Consider the following 11304-nt stretch of genomic DNA (forward strand, 5'->3'; position numbering starts at 1 on the left):
ATTGTGAAACACCTAAGGTGCCAAATGTTATTTTTTTATTATTTTAGAAAATGAGCAATAGGCAGTTCAATTTGTGTAAGAATAGGAAAAGATTATCTCGTTCCTTGCCTAAAACTGCAAATTCTTAATACTTATAGTGAACATAGATTAAAAATTGTATTTGGCCATTGAGAGCTAGTGTGAGCTCAAAAGAGCCTTGTAATGAAATGAAAACCTTTTATATCCTGTTGTGTAATGCATATGGACTGGATGGTTGCCCTGGAAAAGTGATCGGGCATCAGGCATCAGCCAAATACAATTTTTCTATAATCTTAACAAAATTCCTATAGATTTCATCACTTTTACATCTAAGAGGAGTTTGTACGAAATTTTCACTCTCCAATTGGACACCAATGCAGTTTCCCCTGTCATATTTTGCAGCGCAGGCCCCCATATGCGGGACACGGACATTCGAGGGGCCCAAATAACAGATTCAGCAGCCCCCGAGCCCCAGCCCTTGGAAACCCTTCCATCGCCTCTCCTCCGCGCCGCCACTTCCCCTCTCCAGCGAGCTCCCCACGGTTTCGCGCGAGATCTAGCTAGGGTTCGGGTTCTCGACACCGGCGGCGATGGCGACCGAGCAAGCGGCGGAGAACTACACGGTGGAGGACCTCGTGGCCCTTAACCCCTACAACCCCGACATCCTCAACGACCTCGAGAAGTTTGTCAACGAGCAGGTAAACCCTAGCCACCGGGATGCTCTTGCTTCTGCTTGTTTTTTCCCCGTGAGGGTTAGCCTCTGCTTTTGGTAGTGCTAATGAATATAGCGTTCTCACGTTTACGTTTATACGGCGGCGAATTCGTGGGCTAGTCGGGTTCTAGATTAAACTGCGCAGCTTTGACACAATGGAATGGTGCCATCATTTTGTTTCAATGACTATAGAATTAGCAATATCTCCACCTTCACGGGTGGCTTGTAGTGTATATGTTTGCTGCGTAGTGGTGAATTTACTGGGTGTACTGAGCATGTTTGTTTATGATCTATATGGTCAGCAGGAGTTTCTAGAAATATATTCACTTTGTAGGAGTAAGTAGCATGAAAAGGGGTTCTGAAAAGGGGACTGTTCTGATTATCTCAGTGGAGGTTAGGAATGCCACTGCTATTGTAAGATGTTAACTGTTGTGTCTTTTGCATCAATGTGTGATCATCACCCATCAGGAGCGTTAACGATGAAGAGCCATTTTCAGTTTCTATGCTCCGCCATCAATTGTCATGCTGTTATTTTTGTGTATGGTACCCATAGTACGATTGCTTCCATCTATTCATTTGCTGAAAAAACTTTAGGTTCTGACTTCATTAGTTGCTTAATTACTCAGTCTTTTTTTTCTGTCTTCATTAGGTCTCGTCTCAAACATACAACTTGGATGCAAACCTGAGCCTCCTTCGCCTGTACCAGGTAATAATGATCCTCCAGCGATTCCAATTTTACCAATATTGTGGCTCCATTTACATGTTTTCTTAATACTGGCTTCCTTATGCAGTTTGAGCCAGAAAGGATGAGCATACAGATTGTAGCCCGCATATTGATTAAGGTCATAACATCTAATGCTTGCATTGATTTTATTTATCAGTAGCATGTCAGGTTCACTTTCTGACTATGGGTTTTGTCCATGATGTTCTGTTGACAGGCTCTCATGGCAATGCCAGCCCCTGACTTCAGTCTGTGCTTATTCTTAATCCCTGAACATGTGGTATGAAAAATTGCATCCTATCCTTTTAGTGAATATTATCAGATATGCTGTGTAGGCCTGGGATTCGCAATATCTATTGATGTCTCATTCTTGATGAACGTGCATAGTGTCCTATCTTTATACGCTTGCTAAAGAGGCCCTGCAACTATGTTTGAAGTATATATTGTGAAATGTGATTAGTGAGAATTTGAAAATTTTTCCCAAAACAGATTGATCTTATGTATCAGATGTCACAAAGGCTGTCCTGTTGTCTTCTGTTTTTTGTGGCTACATTGTTGTGTGAGCTCACTTGAAATGTTTTGTTAGTATCTTGAGCTCACCTGTCTACGCCTTTGTTTCAGCAAATGGAGGAACAGTTCAAGACATTGATAGTTCTTTCTCACTACCTGGAGGTAAATACTTTGGTCTAACTTACAAACATATAATTAAATATTAAAAACCATGTGGCATCTATAGCTAAATCTAATACTCTGCTTAAAGACTGCTAGATTCCGTCAGTTTTGGGATGAAGCAGCAAAAAACCGCCACATATTGGAAGTTGTTCCAGGTAAATATATTTCTTGAACCATTTAGGCAAGAACTCAAGATATGCACTGCCTGGTGGCTGTCGCATATTCGAAGTCAACTTGTTGCATCAATCTGGGTTTTAATACCTAGAGGAATTGTTAGTCATGTTATTTTTTTTTGTGTTCACATGGGGTTCCCAGTAGAAGTTCAAAATGATGGCAATCTTGTTCTTTTCATTTTCCTATCAATCAGGCTTGGGTGCTGGTGTTATCCATCGTTGGTGTTCATTTAACATTCAATCATTCAATTCATCACACGCATGTTCATGCCCAAGTAAATTGTTTTCTGTACCTGTCCTCTCCTGACGCTAGGTGCATGGTTCCTTTTGTTTTCCTAATCTTAAGTTGTCTCACTTTTATGTGCATGTATCACCAGAGATTGGAGAGTTTTTTTTTTGGTATGCGGGCAGTAGGATAGCACTGTGGGCCTGAATGGGCTGCTTTTTGGGCCCTTGGTCCTGGGCTGTAACACTCACCTTCACCTTATGGTAACCATTTATGTGGGTTCTTTGCATGGGAAGAATGCCTGAGGGCTAGAATTTCTGTTGAGTGGATTTACACAAAGATGTTCAGTTGGATGATATTTTAGGCCGGCTGATATGCACTTTTACCTGTATATCTTAAATTGTTCTCACGTTACATGTTATGTGCAGGTTTTGAGCAGGCAATCCAATCCTATGCGATTCATGTGCTTTCCTTGACATACCAGAAAGTTCCGAGGCCTGTTCTTGCAGAGGTAAAACATTTACTCTGTTTAATAAATGTTTCAAGTTCTTCATTAAGTGCCGCAATACTTTTTTCAACACTGGTAATTATAAGAAGCATATTAGACTGGTCGGAATATGTTTGATGTCAATTGTAGCATGATCATGAATTCATGGTCATCCAGGTTGTGCTTTGTTTACATGGGGTATTGGATAATTTCTTGATATTAGCACGCCACTTTTCTTTACAGGCTATCAACATTGAAGGTCTTGCTTTGGACAAGTTTCTGGAGTACCATGCCGCAAACGCAGGTTGGGTGATTGAGAAGGGTGGACAGTCTCAAGTGATTGTTCTTCCGCGCAATGAGTTCAATCACCCCGAGCTCAAGAAGAACACAGCTGATACTGTTCCATTTGAGCACGTGACACGCATATTCCCCGTCCTTAGCTGATTCAGGCGTACTGAGAGATTTATATATAACTCAGAGCGAGTGAAGTTTCTCTAAGCAATTGTATCTCCTGTTTTGTGGTGTATCGCATTTTGAGAAATCTTGATATACCTGTTTTTGGCTGAATTAGTACTTGCAACTGATGGTGCCTACCCTACTACATTACTCTAATGAAATGCTCAGTTATGTCAAAATGGCTTATGATGCCTTTCTCCCTGTCACGTTGCTCAGATCGGCCTGCCCTAATGCAACCAGACTGGTCCTTCAATTCGGCATATTTCAAAAACATACCACTGTCATGGGTTGAAGTAGTGAGATATTATTTTCGTTCGCCCAAGGAATGAATTCTATCAGCACCCAGGCGCCAACGACTTCCGTGCTGGTGGCGGTGATGCCATACCATACCATATCATCGGTTGAACTATCTGATAATGGTGCATCCATGATGGGGGATTGACATATGTTGGAAGCATCAGTCTGAAGTCTGAACTCTGAAACATACCGTAGAGATGAAGTATTTTGTTTCAAAAAATTTCTCAGATTACCTTTTGACAAGATTCCAAGGTATTCTAAAGGCTTGCAAAGTAATACTGCTACAGTTAAACCAGAGTATAGAAAAATAGAAGTACAATGAAGAGACGAACTAGAACCATGCGACTTCACATTCACAAGATGTAACACAGTTGATTCAGTCATCATCATTATAAAAGAAATGCCTGTGATTTACCACTACAAAAATTGGGTATGTACGATGCATTTTATACGAATCTCTTTGGGGAGGGAAACGATGAAGCTCTCAGTGCTTGCTATCCACGGCCTTGGAAGCTTTCTGCTCCCGTGTTTCGATCTGCTTCATCAACTTCTCTCTCCTGCGCAGTAGCGCTTGGAATTCCTCAGGGCTGAAAGGAGGTGGCAGGTCGCATGGGCCAGCATCACTGGCGGACCTCACCATGGAATCCTCCATGAACTTCTTCTCACGGCCTATAGCTTGGCAAGCCAAAGACTCGGAACAGACCTCAACAGCTTCAGGTGGTTTCGTTGGTTTGAACCTTAGGAGCTTGGCATACTCAGTTAAGAGGTGAAACATGTAGTCGTAGACATAGTCCATACTGAGCTCTTTTTGGATGAAGTTGCTCGCTTGCTTTCCTATTCTCTGTGCCTAAAGTTGAAGTGGAGATACATGGAAATATTTATTATCAAAAGTTGCAAAACCTTTACAAAAGTACATAACAAAATATTCTCTATAGAAGAAAAAGCATATTCTTTACTTCAATATGATCATTACTAGTGAAAATCAAGTAGAATCGGAATATAAAGTAGGAAAGCTTTTGCCAGCAAATTTTGAACTTGTAATATTTTTAATAGAAACAAATTGAGCCGCGCATAATACCTGCATTTCTCCTTTGTGTTAACATGTTATAACCAAAAGTTATATGCTTTTAACCGAAGCATATATCAAAGCAAGCGCAGCAAAAAATAGAAAAAAAATGTTGAAATAACTCCATGGTGGTTTGATTAATATTGGTGACACTAAAAATATCTCCTGAGTTCAGACGACACGATGCATCTTACAAGTAATGTGTTTCAAATTTCAATTCATACAAATAAGCAAGAGTATGTTATGGTATAGTGTAGTAAAACTTCATCATTACTGAAAAGTAAAAGTCATATAGAAGAAAATACCTTTTGTTTGTGAGAATTGCCCCAATCAACAGCATACTTGATTGAGTTACACTTATTGTCATCCTGAACTGGCCAATAATGTTGCATCGGCATCAACACCCTTGAATAGAAATCATAGTATTTTGGTGTAACCACTAGTGTCATTGAATCACAAGCTAGAATATACTTCTCGCTGACTGACCATGCTGATCCTTCAATATAAATCTTGTACCTGTCACCCAAAGAAAGAAGGTTACCATTACTGACAGAACAACATCAATCTTAACATGTCTGCAAGGATAAAAAAACAAACCTATGGGTGCATTGACTAGCCAAGTCTGATTGTTTGTATCCTGCCTTGATCTCCTTGAGCCAATCCTAAATGATAATCAAAATGAACTATGTAATCAATGATGAATCACCATTACCAGTACTGTTTCATTGAAAAAGTTGTTATCCACCACCTATGAAGGGTTAAATATTTTATGAATGTAACTGAACAATATGATGGAAGTTATGTGAAGAGAATGGGCCATGACAACTTCAAAGAAACTTCAATGCAACATAAAGAGAAGCAAAGTACCTGTTTATAAATCCGTGCATTCCATTCATGCTCACTGGAAACATTACACTTAACAAGTTCCTGTCTTATAGCTGCAACATCTGGATTCCCTTTCCAGTAAGCATATGGTTCTCTATCCATCCATCTCACCCTCCTGTTGCCACTGTTCAATTCCTTCTGCAGAGCATCCCATGGCTTTATGTTGATCTCAGGCCTGTCAACAGTCATCACAGACAGTTAATTAAGTGGTTGTACTTTTGTCTGAACATCAATACACAAAGAACAGACTATCAGCAATGATTTCACTTTGCTAGCCTCTAAAAACTCAAACATCAGAAATGCAACTGATTTTTTGCAGTTGGTTCTCATCGACTTCACAATTATCAACAAGGATTGCAGTGAATACTGATATAGCCATGCCAATGCACGAAAGAAACATAATTAATTAATTTGTGGTGGAGAAAAGGAAGCTAGGAATAGTTGCTTACCAACCCCAGAAAGACCAGTCCGGGAAGACGACGTCGAGCGTCTCATTGTCGCCGCAGTACCTGAAGAGCGGCGGCAATACGGTGGCGTTCTCCCCCTCGTACTGGTCAGCGTGCACGACAGGCCAGTCGACGCAGTCGAACATGAGGTCGAGATCAGGGACACGACCGGGGTAGAGCCGGAGCAGCTGCAGGATGCCCCAGATAGTGAAGAGGTCGCGCGTCTGGAATGCCGGCGCGATGCGCTCGATGTAGGCGCGGCCCCGGATCACGACGAGGCGGAAGTTGGCGGTGGCGCGTGCGCGGTCGACCATGGCGTGGGTGATGCCCCCCGCAGCGCGCCATGGGTGGAGGTCCTCGTGGATGAAGCGGAAGTAGGCGGGGCAGGTCGAGGAGGCGTTGCCGGTGGCGGGGAGCGGCGGCGGGTCGGGGATGGCGGCGCAGGTGGATGCGGAGGAGGCGTTGGGGGAGAGCGCGAGGCCGAGTGTCTGGGAGATGTTGCTTGGTATGTCCGGGTCGCGGGGAAGCGGCGGCGCCGAGCAGGAGAGGGAGTAGGTCGGCCGCGGCGGCGGCGGCGCGGCGGGGCTGGCTGGGATAGCGGTGGTCTGCGTCGCGGTCAGGATCGCCTGAAGGGACAGGAAGACGATGATCAAGCCTCTGAACGAGTGTTTACGCGGTGATGGTTGCTTCAGAAGTTTCAGTCAGCCCATTTTTTAAATTAAAAAGAAGAAAGAAATTTGATCGAATTGTCTGTGTGCTTTTGTTCTATGCTACCAGCTTCTCTGACTCGAAATGGGAAAAGCCCTGAGTTGATCAGCATCACATTCACATCCAATCTAACTCCAGACGATTATGCTGATAAGAAATGAAAAATCCCTATATTTTTATATATTTCTTTGTTTGAATTATGGAAAATCCCAATATGTTATTCTAGGTGATTGCAAAGAATTGTGAAAAAAAAAACATGGATGGGGCTTACCTACCGGCTTTGAGCGCCACTGATCCATATTTGTGATTGGCAGATGAGTCTGCACATATGTTAAATTAATTGTTAATTAGAGCTCAGGAAGGAATCGGCGAACAAAATCCTCAAACAGCGATAGATGAAATGCACCAACGAATAGATTCTTCACTGTCGAGCACTCACAGTTGTGGTGATCCAGCGGGCGGACACAAGGATGCCGACCACGACGACGACGAAGAAGAGGAAGATAGCTGTCGTCACCGGCGACGATGGCGAGCCCGAGCTCTTGCTCCACCGCCGCCCGTCCGGGATCACAGCTGCGGCGGGCGCCGTAGCCATAGATCACCTAGCGGTTGTCAGACTCCGATCTTGGGTTTGCCTATGGAAGAGAAGAAAGTTGGCATCATTGGGCATCACATCGAGCAGGAGCTGCCAGAGAACATTGCGTTCGCGCCGATCGGTCAGGAGGGCGCGTCCACGTGTGCCAAGTTCCTAGGACAAGAAGCGGTCAGACTGAGTGCAGCGGTTGAGTATTTTGACTGTGCTAAAGCATGCACATGCATACTCTAGTTTCGAGCATGCGCCCGTGTAAGGCAAGGAAGCAGGGAGGCAACTGCATGTGTAAGGCTAGAACATAAATTTTCACGGCAGGTATTAGCTTCACTCTTGCCACCCAAAACCTTGTGATATTCTTGACATGATGTAACTTGAATTATCATGCCCTGTTGCGATCGTTGTGCTTCCCCGCTGCATTTTTCTTTGGTGCTGTTTCATGCGTACTAACCAGTGGGAATGTAAATCGTTTCGATGATCTCCAGCTGATAAAGAAATTTGGACCATGTCTTTGACAACTATGCTTTCCTGGTATCTTTCACCTTCTTTGATTTTCAGAGATGATCAGCTTTCCCTTCACATCTTCCAGTGACATTTTCAGAATGTTGACTGTCCCAATTGTTCAGCATTGATTAAATCATTCGTCTTACAGAACATTTCAAACAAAAAGAGGAGCCGGAACGAAATTATGTTTGATGAACAAAAGATACACTTTGTATGCATGTATTATTCAGAGCTAAGTGGTTTACCACTGCAGAAAGAGGAGGACCGACATTGTGTGTGCAATGCTTCGCAGCATGGTGGAGACCAGCCATACATTTGCCAACTATGGATGGAAGTTTAGTGACGATTAAGCTAATGGCGGGATATTTTATTATTTACCTTTTGTTTTTTAAAATAATTACCCGACTATTTGTAGTTGTAATAAATACAGGCCGCATGCATCTGTTGATATAGAGGTTTTATTAGGGGAAAAAACCATGTCGATGATGCGGTTGAAATTCATATGAAAAAAGAGAAAAAAAATTGGAATAGTAGTAAGATGGGCCGACTAATGGACAGGCCCATGTTTTGCCCGGCCCAACGCGCATCCCCGCGTCGCTGCAGAACTTTCCTAGGGTTTTGAGGCGCCTCAGATAAGAGACCCCCTCTCCTCCCCATTCTCCCCCTTCGCGCCGCCACTCCCAGACTCCTAGCCCGAGCCTCTCCTCCTCCCCTCCGGGACACCACCAAACACTTGCATCCCCAATCCACCATGGCGGCGGCGGGAGGCGGAGGCGCGCCGCGGGCGCTGTCCCAGAAGGAGACGGACATCCAGATGATGCTCGCCGCCGACGTCCACCTGGGCACCAAGAATTGCGACTTCCAGATGGAGCGCTACGTCTTCAAGCGCCGCACCGACGGTACGTGCCTGCCCGGGAGCATCCTTCCCTTGTCTTCCCCGCATGTAAATCCATGTGGACAGATAGACAACCTCTGTCGCTCCTGTGTTCCTGCCATGGAATCTCCTGCGTAGTTAGCCTGTGAACTTGTGTCATCATGCTTGTATCGTAAGCTTAGATTTTTTTAGCTGGAATCAGAGTTATATGTTCTTAGTGACTCAACTTGCGGAAGCCTAGTACTATGGCGGCATGAGGCTTGCAATGGAAATCTAGTATTAATTGTGATCTGCGTTGCTGTGTGCTACCTAAGTTAACTGGCAAGTGGTGCTTAGTTGTGATATGGCTTTCTGTCGCTGTTTTATCAGGGATCTACATCATCAATCTTGGCAAGACATGGGAGAAGCTCCAGCTTGCGGCTAGGGTAATCGTTGCCATCGAGAACCCTCAGGACATCATTGTCCAGTCCGCCCGCCCCTACGGCCAGCGCGCTGTCCTCAAGTTCGCGCAGTACACTGGTGCCCACGCCATTGCTGGGAGGCACACCCCTGGTACCTTCACCAATCAGCTCCAGACATCCTTCAGTGAGCCCCGCCTGCTCATCCTTACCGACCCAAGGACTGACCACCAGGTGAAGAGAATTTCCATTTCAATGTTCTGAGATATGCGTTGGCTGGAACCTGCAGTAACCTGTGATTGTGAACTAATTGTTATCCATAACTGTTTGCAGCCAATCAAGGAGTCTGCTCTGGGGAACATCCCTACCATTGCCTTCTGCGATACTGACTCTCCCATGCGGTATGTCGATATTGGCATCCCAGCCAACAACAAGGGAAGGAACAGCATTGGATGCCTGTTCTGGCTCTTGGCCAGGATGGTTCTGCAGATGAGGGGCACCATCCTCCCTGGGCACAAGTGGGAAGTCATGGTACGCCAGCCTAGGATGCTGTACAAAATGATATTGGAGATGCAATTAGTGCAGATTTTTTTTGTACCCTTTGCATTCTTATGTGATAATGTTATTTGCAGGTGGACCTATTCTTCTACAGAGACCCTGAAGAAGCAAAGGAGGAGGAGGAAGCTGCTGCTGCCCCTGAATTCGCTGCTATCACTGATTACCAAGCACCTGAACAGTGGGGTGGCGACCAGTGGACCTCTGATGTGGCTCAGCCTGTTGCTGTTGGTGGCACTGGTGCTGAGTGGGGTGCTGCTGCAGGTATGTACTGATAAAATTTTATCATCTTTGGTATGGAACTCATGCAGAAATCTAGCTGTGTTGAAATGGAAACTATATAACCCACACCTTGCTCTATGCCCTGAGTTGCTCTTATAAGTTTGTTGTGGTAACACGAAGTGATCACATTTTTCTTTGCAGCTCCGGTTCCTACTGGCGATGGCTGGGATCCAGCTGGTGCTCCCCCTCCACCTGTGGAAGGTGCCGTACCTCCGGCTGTTGCTCCTACTGGATGGGACCCAGCAGCCCAACCCCCCGCTCAAGGCTGGGAGTAGGCATAGGCCCTCGCTTCGTGATGTGTCTTCTGCGGCTTAAAATCAGTGTTTTCTGAAGTATGAATGTCCAAAATCAGACGCATCTTCTATAGCTATGCATTGAACACTTCTGTTTTAGGGCGTTCTAGCTGAACTTCTTGTGCCCCTGTTCTGTTTTCAACATTTCTGTGCCATGATGGAGAGAGCTTGGGAGATTATGTGGTATAAGTAGCTTTTGTTTCTGTTGCTTATATTGCATGGATCTGTGCGATGTGATGGTTCTATATAATATATTCAGTCTGTTATGAAAATCTGGATGCCATGGATTTTGTGCGGTATGATTCTCCCAGTTACTTTGAAATTTGATACAATTGGACTGAATGTCTTGTTGTCATGCGTGGCCTCGTAATCTGAATGATGCGTCTGTGCCTTGAATTGCATGTTTCGAAAAATTGGCGTTCCCACGATCTATAGTGTCACTAATTCTACGAACCACTTCGTTCCGTCGTTCAGGATTAATAGCTACGCTTCTTACCAGGTCTCGGATGTTGGTGCGCATACCTACATCAGATGTTCAATTTGCAAGTGATTCAGTTTTGAGTAGGTACTCACATTCACAGGGAAACGGTGCTACAAGGCACTACTCTCTTGCTATTGCAGCATCTGGCATCAATTACGTTCTGCAGCTAAATGGGCTCCAACAAGCTGCAAACGGGAGTGTCTACTGGGCATCCGAGTGTTTCTCGGGTACCTAGCACTCAAATTTTTTTTTCAGCCATGCGATTTGCATCCAACGGCACTGGAGTCATCTTCTTCCTCTCATGTCCGCTCGTTATTCCTTTCTATGAGTGTGCGACGTTTCGCTCCAATAATCTACGGAGGATTTGGGAGCGTGGGCGGCACCGGGTCGGGGAATAGGCCGTGGGTCGCGGGGATCGATGGTGATGGGGCTAGCGGAGGTCGCCGGCGGCACCTCGGGTT

General features: G+C 44.9%; 3 protein-coding genes across 3 annotated transcripts; 2 read left to right on the top strand and 1 right to left on the bottom strand.

Moving 5' to 3' along the window:
* The first annotated feature begins 452 nt into the window (after positions 1-452).
* Positions 453-3644, top strand: LOC117840129 (eukaryotic translation initiation factor 3 subunit K). Its single transcript, XM_034720589.2, has 8 exons — positions 453-716; positions 1380-1436; positions 1522-1572; positions 1669-1731; positions 2073-2123; positions 2212-2278; positions 2951-3033; positions 3253-3644. The coding sequence occupies exons 1-8, from the start codon at positions 609-611 to the stop codon at positions 3451-3453; spliced, it is 681 nt and encodes a 226-aa protein (XP_034576480.1). The 5' UTR covers positions 453-608; the 3' UTR covers positions 3454-3644.
* A 437-nt stretch (positions 3645-4081) lies between these two features.
* LOC117840130 (uncharacterized) lies at positions 4082-7482 on the bottom strand. The gene is made up of 7 exons (XM_034720590.2): positions 7307-7482; positions 7143-7187; positions 6163-6785; positions 5696-5888; positions 5426-5490; positions 5134-5344; positions 4082-4609 (listed from the first exon to the last, which is right to left on the bottom strand). The coding sequence occupies exons 1-7, from the start codon at positions 7460-7462 to the stop codon at positions 4247-4249; spliced, it is 1656 nt and encodes a 551-aa protein (XP_034576481.1). The 5' UTR covers positions 7463-7482; the 3' UTR covers positions 4082-4246.
* A 1129-nt stretch (positions 7483-8611) lies between these two features.
* On the top strand, positions 8612-10634 carry LOC117835871 (small ribosomal subunit protein uS2y). The gene is made up of 5 exons (XM_034715188.2): positions 8612-8859; positions 9204-9466; positions 9566-9763; positions 9865-10051; positions 10211-10634. The coding sequence occupies exons 1-5, from the start codon at positions 8712-8714 to the stop codon at positions 10342-10344; spliced, it is 930 nt and encodes a 309-aa protein (XP_034571079.1). The 5' UTR covers positions 8612-8711; the 3' UTR covers positions 10345-10634.
* Positions 10635-11304: the final 670 nt, after the last annotated feature.

Source organism: Setaria viridis, chromosome 9 (genome assembly GCF_005286985.2).
Source record: "Setaria viridis chromosome 9, Setaria_viridis_v4.0, whole genome shotgun sequence".
NCBI lineage: Eukaryota > Viridiplantae > Streptophyta > Magnoliopsida > Poales > Poaceae > Setaria > Setaria viridis.

Excerpts from the sequence above, each read along its gene's own strand:
- LOC117840129 (XM_034720589.2), top strand. The coding sequence starts at position 609 with ATGGCGACCGAGCAAGCGGCGGAGAACTACACGGTGGAGGACCTCGTG. Across the intron at positions 717-1,379 it reads AGAAGTTTGTCAACGAGCAG|GTCTCGTCTCAAACATACAA; the intron begins GTAAACCCTAGC and ends TGTCTTCATTAG. Across the intron at positions 2,124-2,211 it reads TTCTTTCTCACTACCTGGAG|ACTGCTAGATTCCGTCAGTT; the intron begins GTAAATACTTTG and ends CTCTGCTTAAAG.
- LOC117840130 (XM_034720590.2), bottom strand. The coding sequence starts at position 7,462 with ATGGCTACGGCGCCCGCCGCAGCTGTGATCCCGGACGGGCGGCGGTGG. Across the intron at positions 6,786-7,142 it reads ATCAGTGGCGCTCAAAGCCG|GCGATCCTGACCGCGACGCA; the intron begins GTAGGTAAGCCC and ends CTGTCCCTTCAG. Across the intron at positions 5,345-5,425 it reads GCTAGTCAATGCACCCATAG|GTACAAGATTTATATTGAAG; the intron begins GTTTGTTTTTTT and ends TTTGGGTGACAG.
- LOC117835871 (XM_034715188.2), top strand. The coding sequence starts at position 8,712 with ATGGCGGCGGCGGGAGGCGGAGGCGCGCCGCGGGCGCTGTCCCAGAAG. Across the intron at positions 9,467-9,565 it reads ACCCAAGGACTGACCACCAG|CCAATCAAGGAGTCTGCTCT; the intron begins GTGAAGAGAATT and ends AACTGTTTGCAG. Across the intron at positions 10,052-10,210 it reads TGAGTGGGGTGCTGCTGCAG|CTCCGGTTCCTACTGGCGAT; the intron begins GTATGTACTGAT and ends TTTTCTTTGCAG.